Genomic DNA, 16,238 nt, shown 5'->3' with positions numbered 1-16,238 from the left:
GTGAGAAGGTCCCTCAACATTCCCTAGGCTGTTGCACTGAGTTCATCCCAAGACTCCCTGGGCTAGGACAACGGCCGCACAGCTATGCACAGCTGGGAGGTAGCAGTGCAGCTTTCTGCAACTGTGGGTTCCCCCTCGCTGCTTTAGAGCCTGAGCCTCTAAAGCAGGCTCTGCAGGCCCTCTCACCCCTGCCTCATTGTCAGAGGATGCCCATGTCATCTTCAAACACTGCCCCACAGCTCCCTCCTACGACTGGAGTGGAAGGAGGCACGTGTCCTACGGTGCTTACTCCAAGAGTGTAGGAGTTTATGTCCTTTCTTTTTGCCCAACGCCTGCCGCCTTCTTGTGTCATCTTTGTCCCATGAGCCGTTTTAGAAGGAATGCTGCACCTACAAAGCTCTCTGGAGGGTCAAAGCCTGCCACCAGCTGATCGGCATGGAACTGCCAGCCTGCTTGGATGGACTGCTTTCATGGATTTTGCCTTCTTTGCTGAAGTGAATTTTTGCTCTAATGAAACACAATCAAAGTTCAATAATGTTCCTCTGTTCAACTGTAAGAATTTCGCACTAAAAATCTCCCACCTTAAAAAGGCACCTTAGAAGGTGGGCTGTCAATTAAATCAAACTGTAATTTGATAGAGATGCACTAGAAGAACTCATAAGCTGAAACTGGGATTCATGGATTGTACACAGACAAGTCACCTAAATTGTCCATCATCTGGAAGGACGTTACAGGTAAATCACTGGGAACAGAAACTCACATGTAAACCCAGTTAGACGCTTCAGCACACTAAATTATTGAAGTTGTAATCCACTGGATTAAAACCATGTCCCGCATTTATCTTCGGATATTAGCCAGCACCCACTGGTAAATCACAGCTACAGGAATTTTTCCTAGAAGCTGGCACTCAGAATCACTGCTCAGAGGTACAGTGAGAGGCAAGGTCAGAGAATGGACAGAGATCATGGGATGCTAACGAATGCTATCAGTAGTTTACTGACATTTTGTTACAGAGCTATGTGAGGCCCCCATTCAACCAACTTCCTAAAGTTGACAGGAAACACTGAAGAAACAACCTACAGTAATGACAACAGCGAAATGAAAACATTAAAGAGTAATCAGGATGTCAGAAATAGTTTGTGGTCGCTAGGCAGATGAAGTAAGTGCTCTAAAGATTTCTAAAGCTAAGGCTGCAACTGAGGCTCAACATCATCATCATCATTCAATAACCTAGAGCTTTTTTTAAAAGTACCAGCTGAAAATGTTTAATAATTAATTTAAAACAAATTCATCTCCAAGTTCATCAGGATGTGTATAAATTAGTTCTCACAATATGGCTTAGTTGGTCTGATTATAACCTTATTGAACCATAATCAAGGAAAGCTCAGAGAATTACTATGGCATATTTAGCTTTTGAATGTGTCAATCACCCAGTGAAGGAACCTGAGTCTTGTGCTGTAGACCCTTGCCCTGTTAAATAAACTTCCGCCAGACTGTAAGGCAAATGAATGTTAACATTTTTTTAAAAGAAGATCTTGATATGCTTACAAGTTAAAGGAGACATTCCAGAGGAGAAATGTTTATTTTAAAACACAAAAAGGGAAACTGAAAGAGTCTGTCTTCCAAAGAATGAAAATGCAAACCCAGCAAAATGGAGAAAAACTGCACACATCCTAAACAAATTTATCTTAACCTTAGTAACCACATCATTCCCAGAGACTTATGGATGGCTTTTATTATTCATATATGAACAGCAATGAAATGGAAGCTTATAGTACCAGGTGGTTTGCAAGTGCAAACTTTTGAAACGCGTCTTATTTGCAAAATAGTCATCTCATGAAACCGCAAAAAGTAGCAGCTACCTCCACACCTTAATCCGTGGGAGCAGTGAGAGCAGAAAAGGAAGAGAGATACTACTGTGTGGCTTGTTAAGCCTTCAGGTTTAAAGGTCACTCTTCACTGCCAAGTAATTTTTAATAAGAATGATATAACAATTTAGAAGTGGTCAAATATTTCCATGGATGGAAGTGGGAATGGCCATAATAAGCAAATAAAATTCCAGAAACTACAGTCTGGCTGGAAATGCAAAAATTTGTCTGGCTTTAAGATATCACTTCCAAATTTTGAAATTTCTTTACAGAAATCCCAGTCATTCTGAAAAAGAAAAAAGTATCATCTTAGTAAAACATTTAAATATTTACCAAAAATTTCACAGCATAAACTGCACTTCCTCTTTCCTGCCTCTCAGCTCTCAGGCCTGTTCCTCCCAGTTTTGCTGTCCAACCCCTATAAACCTGCTTTCCCAGAGCTGCTGCTCTGTAGAGCCCCTCACTTGCTGCCAGTGAGCAAGAGAAAGCTGGAAGGCAGAGGTGAACAGACCTCTGTTTTTGTCACCTTCTGAATTCCATTATGGCTCTATACATTGCACTAACCACAGACACATCCTCCCGGCTCCAGCTTCAGTACAGTCACAGGAGCAAAGTTTCTCTCCCACAGCCCCCTGCCCACCAACAGCACTCTTAAATGGTGCACACTCCATTTCACTACACCTTCCCCTTGCCCACCCCACCCCCAAAAGAATATTCTGGAACAGAAGATTTACTTTCACCCTTTTAACTATATTCATTTGCTTTTAGAAAGCAGGTGGGAGGTTTCAAACAGCACAGTTAAGCGATTTATACCCCACTGCAAGAAAAGAGAGGACAAGAGCAGTAGCAGCCAAGCTTTTTGGCAATTCTGCAGCTCCCTGGAAGAGCAGCAGCCCTCCCTGCCGCTTCTCTCCCAACCAGACCTTGAGAAAGGCTCACTATACAATTATAGACAGCTCATTTATTACTGCTGTATTACTCGTTCTTTTGTGCTGTCCAAACACAGAGCTGACTAAAACAAACACAAAGTTATGGCTATATATTTGTGCTGTCTTAACATACGCAGTCCCAGCCGTATGGTAAAGCTCTGCAATCAGCTGACAATGACGGTCCCTGTCCCAACAAGTTTCTACAACCTAGCTCTAAGATAAGAACTGGATGCAAAGTACAGGTGGAGGAAACACAAGGCAGCAATGACATTTTATTTAGTGTCTTTTAAATACTTGGGAACATGCTGAATGAAAGAAATTTATTAACATTACCAGCAGAAATAAGACTGAAGTAGTGATGATGCAGATTAGAAAAAAACCACGCATCAGTATACTTAGTCCTGGCTTTGTGTATTTCCTATGAGGTTAGTTCGGAAACAGCTCCCTGTTTATGCCACATCATAAGCAGTTGCCTTTCACCACATAACTAGTTTGTTAGGTTACTTCTAGTTGTTCACAACACAATGTATTCCTACTGTACAGCCATAAAACATCTTTTTCCAAAGCCCAGAATCCTTCTCGTGCCCAGAAAAACAAGGTTTAGGTTTTGTTTCAGCTTTTGTTTTGGTTTCATTAAAGGGTACGTATGATGAGAAGCTTAAAGCATAAAGCTTAAATCTGGCAAAATATTTTTATTCAAGATCTTGGAGTTTCACAAACAACCTCATCTAAAACTATTTAAAACACAAACACGAACAACAGTTTGTGTGTACTTCCACCACTTTAGGTTGCTTTAGGATGTTTAATATGGCTCACATCCAGGAAACAAGAAGTCTGCAGGGAAAACAGAAAAGTCCTACTGCATCAGAAAAAATAAGTCTGATTTACTTTAGGTATTTATTTAAGGGTAGCCAGAACAGCTGTTTACACCTGTTTGGTAACATACCTAGTGGTATTCCTAGATACCTCACCTCTCAACATTCTCCACTGTGGATTATGGTCCTGATTTTTAAACAGCAACTCCAGAAACAAAACAAATCACTGATATTCTCCAATAGAGCCACTTCTGAATATATCACAGATTAAGTGGAACATTTTTCTGCTCCAATTTATACTGCTGTAACTCTGCTTAAATTTCATGAAGGCCTCTAAGATATGTACTGAGCTCCTCAAGGACAATTTCTTTTCAGCTATCATATCTCAATACCACTGGAGAAAATTCCCTTGCTTTTAAGCCAAGCTTTCCCCAAGGAGGTCGATCAGAATTTGACACAGCTCTTCCTTCATGGATGAAAAAACAAACAATGAGAAAGTCAATCAGCTCAAAAGTATAACAAACGCTAATCGCAGTTAAACCTATCACTGTCAGGACCATATTTGTCTTGCAGGTAATTTACATTGCTCATCCAAATTTTCTAAGAGCATAAGGATCAATCCCTAGTCAGAAAGGACAGCATGTGTCCTAATCTGCTTTAAACTGCTTTTTAAAGTCATAGCAAGACAAATTTTGAAGACGGCAGAATATCACTGTTTTGCTTTAAATCTAAACCGAATGTCTTTTTTCTATACATGGGACAGGCTCTGCAGCTGGCCCCGGAGAGGAGAGCCTATTTCTAAATCATCACTCTGTTCATGAGGAAATTAAAATGCCTAAGAATCATGCATCCATCACCTACGTTCTCTCTTTTGTGCTGAAGATTTAAGACATATAAATTATGTCAGCTGTCTTTGTCAGACAGACTAGACTTGCAGAACTGCAGTGCCTATACCCGAAGCTGTGGTAGTGCTCCTCCATAGCTTTAAAGCCACTGATATGGTACACTAACTTCTGGCCTTAATGCAGTGAAGAAAAATACTAATTGTGAGACCACGCATCACTGTTCCCTATACTGAGTGAAATAAAAGTGATGAAACACCTCAGAAGACCACCATCATTACAGTCTGATGAGTACAGCAGTGCCATAAAATTCAGGAGGGAATGGTACACCCTCACACGTCACAGTTATCTTTCCAGTAACACTCAATAAACTTTCCATTGAAGCACCCCATGAAGTTTCTCACCTACAAATGCTCAAAAAAAGCAGCTCTGCTAATTAAACCATTTCTTTTTGGTGGGTGCTGGAATTCTGTACTGTGAAACAGAGGTACTCTTCACATGCAACTTATGCCAGCAATCTAAAGGTACCCCCCTCAGGCACGTAGCTTAGCAGCCATAGAAAAAGAGGCTGCAAATAGAAATTAAGTATAATGTGGGAACAAACATTATGGGATGCCTTAGCTATATTGAAATTCCTACCTTTTGAACCTAAGGGGAATTAGCTTTCTCTTAGAGTTATCCAACAATGCAGTGCACAAGCAGCTGTGCTTTTACTAATACATCGCAAAAAGTGACAACGCGCACACTGCAGTCTTCAGAGCTGTCTTTTTACCTAGATGTAGAAAGAGATATCTGCTAACCGCAGCATCAGGAAGCTGGGAACAACAAATCTCCGATACTGACTTCCTCTCAGAAGGGCTTCCCTTAATCACTGGTGCCACAAGCAGCATTGACTGCAAATGTCCGGTATTTTCCCAACAAGGCTTTCTCCCAGCCCCCCAAGGACTATATAACTTCGACAGACATGCTCACCTTGGATGAAGCTTTCGACGCCAGAAACCTGCCTCCCTGCTGAGTTATTTTAGGAGATTTCAGCAAAAGCATTCCCCCAGGCTGTTTTGAGAAAGAATGACTTTTTTTGCTCATGTTGAAAAATTCTGGTGACCTTTCCCCCTGAGAAGACAAGAACCCCCAGGCTGACTAGCAAGAACATGAACCATACCCTCACATCTCAAGGAGGGGCAGCAGCAGATTTGAGCATAATGGAGACTTTGTTTCCAGGGGTATGCCTTCTGCTGTCTTTGTGCAAATCTCCCCGTATTTGACCATACCGGGGGAAGTAGAAGCCCCTCAAATTTGCATACCCCCAATAGGAACTTTTAGCAATGGTTCTTTGCATGTTTCAGCTGAGGCTTCACAAGGTCTTAACCCGTGATTGCCATTCTCGGATGCAGCCAGTCACACCTAGTTCAGATCTGCTCCTCTACCACAAGAGTAGGGAAAAGATTGTTCCTGTGTCTCAGTGACCCCGCTGTGAACCTTATGCAGGGTGGAGAAGCATGCTGTGCAGTTCCAGGGCAGAAAAAACACAAAGGAGTCCTACAGAAAGATGGGAAGGAGAAAATGGGAACAAAGCTTAAGGGACGCCAGAAGATGGAGACTGAATGTTAGCAGAACTTCAGAGGGCAGAAAAATTAGGAATGGTGATGAAAATGTTGCCAGACCCACCAAGAGACCTAAGGAGAGAGATCTGGAGTCAGCAGAGACTAAGAACATGAGAAAGAGAAAGGCTAAAAAGTGATCAGTCACATTAGGAAATGAGATGACATGAGATGGAGGATGAGGATGGGATATACTGAGTGAAGACTTAGGACAGGTAGAAGAGAAGACCATAGGCAGAAGACTGCAGAGGAGAATGGGGCTTTCTGGGTAAAAAGGTTTGAATGAGGAGCCTGAAGTAGAAAAAGAGGGGGCTGGGGACAAAGGATCTAGCGAGGAGATAGGACAGAGACTTCAATTAGTCCAGTAGGGATGGTTTAAAAAAAAAACAACACAGTGTTACATTTGGAGTGAAAGGGTAGAGGAACTCATTCACATAGGAGTCTCCCAGATTTCAGATGGAGTTCATGATTCTTGAACTCAACTGCACTTTGTATCAAATATTTCTGAAATGCACTGACAACGCATGCTTCACTCCCCTCTAGTTATCGTATAGATGCCAATGACATTTTACAGATATTATTTTACTGATAGGAGTTCTTATATCAAATGGCTGAGGTTCATGCAGTGGATCTAGATGTTCTCAATGGGCTGATATCACTATGAGAGTGTATTTAATTCAACATGACAGAAGCATGCACTGTAACAGTGCATTTGCATTATTCCTTCATTCTGCAAGGATAACACACAAACGTGGATGTCTTTTTCTACAGTCAGAAGCATTTGTATAAATTATGAATATGGGCTTCTGACTCCTATGAACCGCAAAACACATTTTTATTACAAACTCAGGGACAGCATTTTATTCAGTGAAAAAAAAAAAGTTACTTCAGTAAGTGACTCTAATTGAAGTTTATGCCTATTTAACTAAATTACTCGTTGAAAAAGTCTGGCTAGTTCCTGAAAAGGAGAAGGTCTGGAGGTTCTGCCCTGGCCAGTACACCTGTCAGCATGACACAAGCAGGAAGCAGAGGTATCCGATTTCTCATCGCAAACTTGCCCAAAACACGCTTCAAGCTGTACTAATTCAAAATTCTAATTATGCTTAACAGATCATCTGATAAAGCATACCAAACAATGGAAAAGTTCGCTCTATCTTTGTTACAATGCTTGCCTGTGCAAGAATCACAGCAGCATGCCTCAAAACAATCATAATTCAACTGTTCTTCCAGGTCACAGACAAAATGGCTGTACTGGCTAGAAAAGCAGTTGTTTTTAAAGCATATCCTGGGGCAAATGGAGCCAAAGAGCACCTGTATGGCCTCCTCTCACTCATCCTAAGCCCATTAAATACCTCTTATCAACAGTTTAAAAGAAAGCTGGAGAACTTCAGCAGGTTTCCAATATCAGTTAAAGACCACATCTGCCATGTCCCATGAAGTCAATTTCTACCTCTGTCTACAAACTTCACACTGTTAAGAACCACCTGGACACTCAAAAGGCAACAGAAGTTATGCTTTTTTAGTTTATTTTTATTTATTTACTTATTAATGACCTAACAGCATTATGTCAATAAAGGCATCAAAAAGGGCGAAATTCTATTTTCTCCCATTCACTCCATAGCCTTTTATGTCAAGCACAATAACTCTACGTGTTCTAAGGACAACATAGGCTGCAAGGGCACTGCCCGAAATACTATGCTAGGCTAACTCTTAATGAGCTGACTTTGGATAAGATGAATAGTACTGGGATCCTACATGCAGTTTCCCACCATCCATGTTAACAGGTCATTTGTGTGCAGCTGTGTACATTCTTTACATTTGTGTACAGCTAATCCTGGAAACCAGTTCCAGGTGCACAAAGGACTAGAAGGCAATCAAGAATAGTCAGCATGGATTTACCAAGGGGAAGCTGACCAGCCTGATAACCTTCTACGATGAAATGACTGGCATGGTAGATAAGTGGAAAGCAGTGGATATTGTCTACCTTGATTTCAGAATGGCTTTTTATACTGTCTCCCATAAGATCCGCATAGACAAGCTGATGAAGTATGGTTGGATAAGTAGACAGTGAGGTTGACTGAAAACTGGCTGAACAGACAGGCCCTGAGGGTATGATCAAAGGCACAAAATCTACTTGGAGGCCAGTAAGTAGTGGCATATCCCAGGGGTTAATACTGGGTCCATTCCTGTTTAACATTATTTATTAATGATCTGGATGGCAGGAAAGAGTATGGATATATTGAAAAACAAACCAAACCAACAAAAAAAACCCAACAAAAAACCAACAACGCCTCCCCACCAAAAATAATAATAAAAAAATCCTCCCAACCTCCCAAAAAACTAAGAAGAAAAACAAAAAAATCCCCTATCCCCCCACCCCCAAAAAAAACAACCCAAAAATCCCAACTTGACTGTGCTTCACAGGCAAACATCCTTTGCTTTGCACGAGAAATTTAGAGAGTGGATTCATGGACATAAGTTTTGTCACTCAGTTCTAGCTCTAGAACCTGTTTCAAAGTGCTGGAAACAACAGTGAACATGTTCTTTTTAAGTATGTTACCACTGTCTACAGAGAAGGGAGCATCAGCAAATCCCCACTACCGGGGGACAAAAAGCAACAGAATGGATCTGTGCTGACAGTTCTCAGCTGGGGGTAGAGGGTGATTAAAATAGTACCTATTAATTTCTCCCTTTTTGTTCTTATGCCATCCTCAGTCTGACATCTTTTCAGCTTTTAGCTCTGTACCTGGGTTGCCCTGCTTCTCTTCCTTCCTCCCTCCCCCTGCCAGACAAAACCTCCTTACTATTTTTAGCCTGCGTACATAAGCTGCTATATTGCAGTCAGCTGCAAAACTCGCTAGAGAGCTCCAGCACCAACCGATTTCATATTCCCTTTAACTTTCCACTTCCTGTGTTTTCTCTCATTTCCTTATATTGTTTTCCCTCTAATTATTTTCTCTCTCCACTTAGCACTGGTTCATTTGCTTATGCTTTCCTCCACCAGCTCCCACCTTCATGCATCTCCAGTTCCCACACTGTTCTTGAGCAGCAGTTGTCCTTTGACCTTTCCCCGCTCCCCTTTTCCCATTCTCATCCCATTTCCTAACCAGCTGCCAAAATCTGACCCATGTTTATCTGGAAAATAAGACAGATCAAGCTGCTTCCCTTCGTCTTAGTTTGGCTCAGCACCAGTCATCTGGCTGCCGCACTAAATGGCCTCAAGCCACAGAGGTCCACATAATCAGATCCTATAAGGCTACAACACCCCTACAAATGCCTGTGGAGTCTTCCCATCCTTCTCACAACCCCCACCCAGCCTTAGGTAAATCACTGCAGCATTGCTAAGGCAACTTGTGTAGAAAGGAGTCCTGAGAAACATAAAATGGGCTCCTCTGTAATACGCTTCCAGTCACACCTCCCTCCCCTTAAACCAAGCAAAGAACATGCTGCACGGGCTAAGGCAGCTGGTTCCCCACTGTCCTCGCCATCTGGGACACGCCATCCTCAACACCTACCTCAGAAAAGCCCCACTGCAAACCACTCCATCTCTCAAATAGGCTGTCTAGTGCCACACAAATCTTTCAAGATTCATTATTTATTAGTTGCTGCAGGAAATATGCTTGGACATTTCACAGGTAAATTCCTCCAGTTCTTTCATAACTTCAAGTGCATTTGCCTCATTTAATCTACATCTACTCTAGTCATGCTTAAAATATTTCCAGGAAGCATTTGTTGGCCTTCCTACTTGTAAATGGGAAATCTGTTTCATGATTTTAATGATAGTTTCCAGTTTCTCAAGTTGTACAGTTTACTGTATAGGATGACGGGTGAGGGCTAAGGCTTCCAAAACCACGGAGGTCATGCCTAGTGAGCAACAACCATGCACAGAAACTGGCTTGTTTCTGTAGCATATGACAACCTTAACACTCCAAAATGAAACTTAGGCAACAGTTGAATGTAGTGACAGCACCAGCTACAGAAATCTATGATGTCTTGCACAAAAAGCCTTCTTTGTGAGAACTTTGGGGAGTGGGGTGCTGGTGTTTAATCATAACATGCGTTTGTGTTGTCAAAGCCTTAGCATTTTTTCCCACTCATTGCTTGGGGGACCAGGCGGGTTGGAACTGCAGGTGGGGAGAATGTCTCCAGCTGAGTAATATTTCCTTTAGCAGACAACCTCATACACCTACCTAAAGCTGTATGTTCTATAAACAGCAGATTAAACACATACCTCCCAATAAATCCTTCTTTCTGAGTTAAGTACATAGACTACATACAATAGCCAAAGGACTTAATTGTCATCTTCAAAAACACAAAAGAGCATGTCCCTAATGGCACAGTTACAAGTACATGGAGAGAGCAGAACAATCCACAGGAGGACTCATCCATATTTTTCCCTGTACTAGAAAGGGGAAATGAAAGATACTGTTAGGCTGGGGCATGGACAAAAACTTCACTGCTGCTAATAAATGGCTGTAGCATTTATTAACACCACCAGTTCAGAATTGGTATTTAAAAAACCATAGTTTCTTCACTTAACAGCCAAACAATAGTATTTTCCAGCAAATACACATGCCATATTCAAGACTACAAGCCAAGGACATAAAGTGAACAGACTGCAGCTGTGAGCTACATGAAAGGGAGGGGGAAAAAGGCAGGAAAGAACTTGCAGGACTAGGATTTGGGGGGGTAGGTAAGAATCAATAAGTGAGACCCTTCAGATAAAGCATTTAAAGGGGCAAAGAAGCTGTCTGCTTCTTGCTATACATCCTAGGAAACAGAGCACTGTACTTTGTTTTGTTTTTGTAAATAAATGTTACTGCAAAAGAGTCTACCACTCTTTGTTCAGTACTGCTGTAGGATAGCTTTTTTCTGTTATTTCTTCATGAACACATACTAACAGCTCAGTCTTCTCTAATCAAAAACTAGAAACACACAAGAGCAATGTTGTTATGCTAACTTATAAAAGCCAGCAAATGCCAATTCTATAGCCAGGTCCATCTGTCCTGCTGTGAAATCAAACAATGTAAAAAATACCATTATTCAACACTTAACACCATCCTAACCAAGACTCCTACCTTGACAATGCTTTTTAGATCCTGCACATACATTCTCTCTGTCTCCAGAATCTCTTGGACGACTCTGTCTACGTAGAGAAGCTTGGGACTGGTGGGCTCTGTGACCAGGGACATTGCACAGTTTTTGCTCGCTCCTTTTGGTTCTGCTTTCCTTGGCATGCTTAGCCTTTTCTCAAGGCTTTCCTCAGGATCCTCTTGCTCTGCAGGGGAGTTTTTACGTGGCTTGTTGCTGGAAAATCGCCTGGCTGGGACCAGTTCTAGCTTGATGGCACCTGTCTCTTTATCCTGGTTGAACAGGCCCAGGTGGCTGTTCGAAGCCAAGGTCATTCTGCTTCCAAAGGAGCAGTGGCTGTCCCTGGAGGAAGCAGAGGAGGAAGTGGAGCTAAAGCTCACGGGACGGTCACTGTCTGACAGGTCCATGGTCTTTTTTTCACAGTAGTGGAAAGGTCTGCTCTCCTTGTGCAGATCTTCCTCTTTTGTCTTGGAGTCAAGGGCCTCCGTCACAGCTGGTAAAACGTCAAGAGGTAAGTGGAAGTCATCTAAAAAAAAAAAAAGCAGAAGTGGGTTTACTGTTGCTGCTCCACATAACGTAGAAATTGGCAACAGATACTTTTAAAGCTTTTTGCACGCAAAACTGCCACAACTCTATTTTAAGTGAAAGGCAACCAGAACAACACAATTTGGTGGTCTCTGTGGCTTTAATGCTTTTCAGGTGGTGGGGATCCCCCGCTGGAGGCTACTATACAGCTACCACATACCTCCTGCTCACATACAAGTCTCTAGCATGACCTTCTTGTGCCAGTTTACTGGGCTTGGTGCTAAGCACATGCACTGCACCCAGGCTCAGCGCAGGAGAGAAGTAAGACTCAAAGATTTTCCCTAAGGTTAAAAGAACTCTGTCAGGAGCAGTCCCTGCTATCTCCAGGCTGAGCACTGACCCCGGTTTGGAGGCTTTGGAGAACTCAGGAATCACACAGTGATACCAGACAGTATCTTTCATTTTGAATACACTAAGGCCAACAGTCAAACAAAAACTAAAAGCAGTTATCAATTACCAGCTCTGTGGCTTGTACAAAAACACTAGAACGAGAATGATTTCCCAATTAAAATAACATAGCTTCTGAAAAAAGAGTTCCCACAGGAAAGAGTGGTGCCAAATAATTCAGTTTTCTACTGGGAAAATAAGTCATTCTCAAACTGTCCAGCTCAAGCCAGAATATTACCCGCTGTTGAACTGACCCAAAGCTGATTTGCAAATCAGCCCAGCAATGAAATAAGATGTTTGTCTTCCTGTTGGCATTTCAATTCTACTTTCTTTTTATTGCCAAAATGCTCTGCAGGACACTGTCCACAATGCAATACAGATTTCTCTCTGGCCAAGTTGCGTGTGAATGACCACGAGATTCTGCAAAGGCAGTGGCAGGTAAATTCAATACCTCAAGTTTTTGTTTCACTAAGAAATGTCCACCAAAAGGTCTTGCCTCAAACTCAGAGAATTTCAGAATGCCTATCCTGTGAAAAAGGGAAACTTGTGACAGTTTCAGGAAAAAAGCAGTACTGAAGCTACCCACACAGTGGTGGCTTAGTCCTTATTTTACTCCAGCAACAACCTCATTTTTCAAAAATCACCGGCAATTACAGCCCTAGACAGCAGTTTCAGTAAAGAAACCATAAAGCCAGTAAGCTGCAAATTAAACCCACCCAACCTTTAAGGGGGCCCTTCTTAAACTGAGGCAGAGTGGCTATGCAATTACAAGCAGAAACCTCCCAGACACCTCTCCTGCTGCAGTTGGTCTGTGGGAGGGTGGGCGGGAGGAGAATTTCATTCAAAGCAGAAAGCCACTCTCTCATTTTTCAAAATCAGATACTATTTATCTAAGAATAAAAAACCTCAATCCAAAGCAAACAAAACAAAAAAAACCCCAAGACTGTTTGCTTTATTTGGCCTATCTTGAATGCATAAGTTTTTATTTGTACATGAGTAATTAATACTGCCATTTCAGTGATGATGGCATTACCTTTCTGTTAAGGAGAAGTATTGTCCTCAAGGTAACGCATGGAATTAATACTGAGAGTAATTTGCTCATTACATGGGTCAGAAATTGGCCACTAGATTAAAAACTTAATTTGGCACCTCTGTACCCCTTGTTTTACCTTGAAGTGTGAAAATCTACAGCCTTTCTTTGTGCCAGGTTCTTCTGGTTCTGCAGCATAGAAGCTTATTTTCTTACCCTTCTTGAATAAACCACATCAAGTACAAACTCAAAAATAAAATGCAAAGCAATAAACCAGGAAAATATTTAAAACTGAGGAATGCAGTGAGGTTCTCTTGTTTCAAAACAGGTATGGACAAAGATGTTTGCCTTCCTATTGCTTGTGATAAGAAAGTATGCATTTTTGATAAGGAAGAATGTATTTTGTTATCAGCTTTGGATCATTTTTCACGTTCAGTTAGAAAACACAATGTTGCTGTGCAGACGTAAACCCCCTTGAAAAATGAACAGGATAAACAAGATAACAGGGATACCCTTCTGCTAACTTACTCCAAGATATTTTACTAAAATTACATAACAAAGAAACACCTGATTAGCCACATTTAGGGGAAAAATAAAGGGTTCCTGTGAGATTTCATTACTCCATACTCTCTTCTTCCTGTTTCACTGATAAGTGCTCTGCCTCTCAGATAACCTGAAGGCATTAATATATAATATTTGCTTCACAAACACTGTCAGGCTAATTAATATAAAAAACAAACAAAACACAGTTCAGTCAATGAAACTGAAATCAGAATAAATGTTAAAAGTAGTTTTTCATAAGACATACTTGCAGCCAGAAGCATTGGGCGATCTTAACATGTTAGAAAAACATAACAAACCCACCCCCTAATTTCCTTGTTTAATGACAATGTCATTGCTAATTAAAAAAAAAAAAGAAAACAACAACAACCACCCACAAAAAACCCAACCGGGATTAGTTGCAGTAGTCCAAATGGGCTTGCTCTTTAACACCTGTATTCCCACTGACCTTGGCAAACCCCAGGCACCTGCTATGCATGGCTAATTAATTGCATGCAACACAATTGACTCAAGTTCCTTCGTTTTTAATACAAATCACTATTCCCGTATGTGTAAATTACACCAAGCAAGCTATTTGCTGCTTGAAAATCTTGGCTCTGCTTTGTCCTCAGAGCTTCATGGGGACTGCTAGCCTCAAAAGTTACATTTTACTTCATTCTTACTCCTTTCCCAGCCAGGCTGGCTTCTCTGTGGAGAGTCTTTGCTAAAATTTTTCCCATTACATCTCTGACCAGCAAAGCGTGTTTCTCAGGGTCCACACAGATGGCACCAAAGCCCAGTGCTCCTGCAGACCAGCAGGGCAAGGACCCCAAGCCTCTCCAAGCCTGCTCAAAACCCATCTCAGCTTCTCCTAGGCAGCTGGCGAACCCAGCAGAAAGGCAGGGGACACAGGACTAGGGATTTCAGTGTGGCACAAAACCAGGAAGCAGCTCCCTTTCCTCAGCTGGCAAGTCCTGTACCAAACACTCTGCACCCTGCCAGCTAAGTCACGGCTCAGGGACAAGCCCTGGCTCTGCCCAGCCCTCAATTTCTGCCTCAGCTACAGGCAGCTGTTACAAACCCATAGCTCTTCCCAATAACACAGGATCCGAAAATCTACCAAGGCTTCACAAGTTTATCTTCAGAAACCTCTCTGAGACCAGGCAGCACCACCACCACTGCTGAAATGAGGAAGAGGTATTTTAGATGCTGTCTGCAGTCACAAGTCAATCAGAAAAGGCAGCCGCTGAACCCAGTTCATTGCCACAGCCCCTCGCCCATCCTCTTTCCCCTTGTCAGGGTCTACATTTGGCTTTTCAGAGCTCTGGTACAGTTTTATTCTGCAGTTTTACCACAAAGTAACCTCACTCTCGTGCCAGCTGCCTAAGGTCTGTACCAACTGCCCCGTGAAAAACTGGCAAGTGAGTTAATGAGAGTGAGGGGAGCAGGGAAAAGCCCTCCCCCAGGTTTGCTCTTTATGTGTCATAACTGACCCAGTGCCTTTGCAAACCCTGTAACCTCTTACCCACTTCTGTCTTTGATACAAACTTACTATAAAATGCAAGCCCATTTCTCCCATAACCTGCGTGACTGATTTACAAGCCCCCCCCCCCAGCCACCAGTTTCAGCTGCAGCACCAGCAGGTAGGTGCATTCACCAAAACTCAGGCTGCAAACAGTTTGTGCAACTGTAGGTACCCTCGGACCCTCGCAGAAGCACACGCTCAGAGCAAGTCTTTTATGCCCTGACCCCTGTCTGGCCCGCTTCACTGCTTTTTTTGTTAGGCATGCTTTTGTTTACTGAACCTTTTCAATGATGGACCAAAATAATATTGACAACTTTTGTGAGTTGTGAATAACGGTATTTAACTCAGTCTGGAAAGAAAAAAAAAAAAGAAATCTCCAATTTGCATACTTTAATTAAGGAATAACAGTAATTACTTGTTAGTTCAGCACTTTTCAGAGATTAATTACTACTTGTCCCTACTCACAAGGAAACACGCTCCCCGAACAAGGTCATTTCTTGCTTGTGCCTTTGCATGAATTCAGTTAGCCTCTCCCCCTCCCCAGCCCCTGCAAACCTCCCTGCTCCCTCCTGCCCCCCTCCCCGTGACACACACACATGCTGGCATGGCACAAGTCCAGAGCCCTCCCCAGAAAGAACAGCATGGCCCTACTCTACAGCGGTGCAAGGGCAAGAAACACCCGCATTTCACCCCAATAGGCAACTGTAATATTAGTTCAACACCAAAGGCACATGCAAAGCAACTACCTGGGCATATCTCATGTTTTCAGCATGCAGTCATAAACAGTTCTCACCAAAAATGCATATTCTTCTTCTATCGCTTACTTTTCTTTAACAAATACCTCCTTCCTGTAACTATATTCATGGTAATGATAAATGGCTTTCCATTATCTCTGCCGATTTGGCTACTCTAGAACATTAGCATACAATGAGAGATAAAGTGCTTTAAGTCAATTTTATATTTAAATACAAAGATCCCCAAGCCCTACCTAAATATAGGTGTTTATTCCTCCAAGTTGTTTACTG

General features: G+C 42.1%; 1 protein-coding gene across 3 annotated transcripts in view; it reads right to left on the bottom strand.

The window, feature by feature from the left end:
* The window catches only part of PLEKHG1 (pleckstrin homology and RhoGEF domain containing G1), a 140,224-nt gene that overhangs the window by 39,730 nt on the left and 84,256 nt on the right, over window positions 1–16,238 (bottom strand). For all 3 annotated transcript variants that reach the window (XM_064447030.1, XM_064447031.1, XM_064447032.1), the window contains one exon: window positions 11,134–11,672. In XM_064447030.1, coding sequence (XP_064303100.1) covers window positions 11,134–11,672 — 539 coding nt within the window. The remainder of the gene's footprint in view (window positions 1–11,133; window positions 11,673–16,238) is intronic.

The sequence above is a fragment of the Phalacrocorax carbo genome, chromosome 3 (genome assembly GCF_963921805.1).
Source record: "Phalacrocorax carbo chromosome 3, bPhaCar2.1, whole genome shotgun sequence".
NCBI lineage: Eukaryota > Metazoa > Chordata > Aves > Suliformes > Phalacrocoracidae > Phalacrocorax > Phalacrocorax carbo.
The sequence above is the reverse complement of the archived record's forward strand: the minus strand, read 5'-3'. Positions and strand labels throughout refer to the sequence as shown.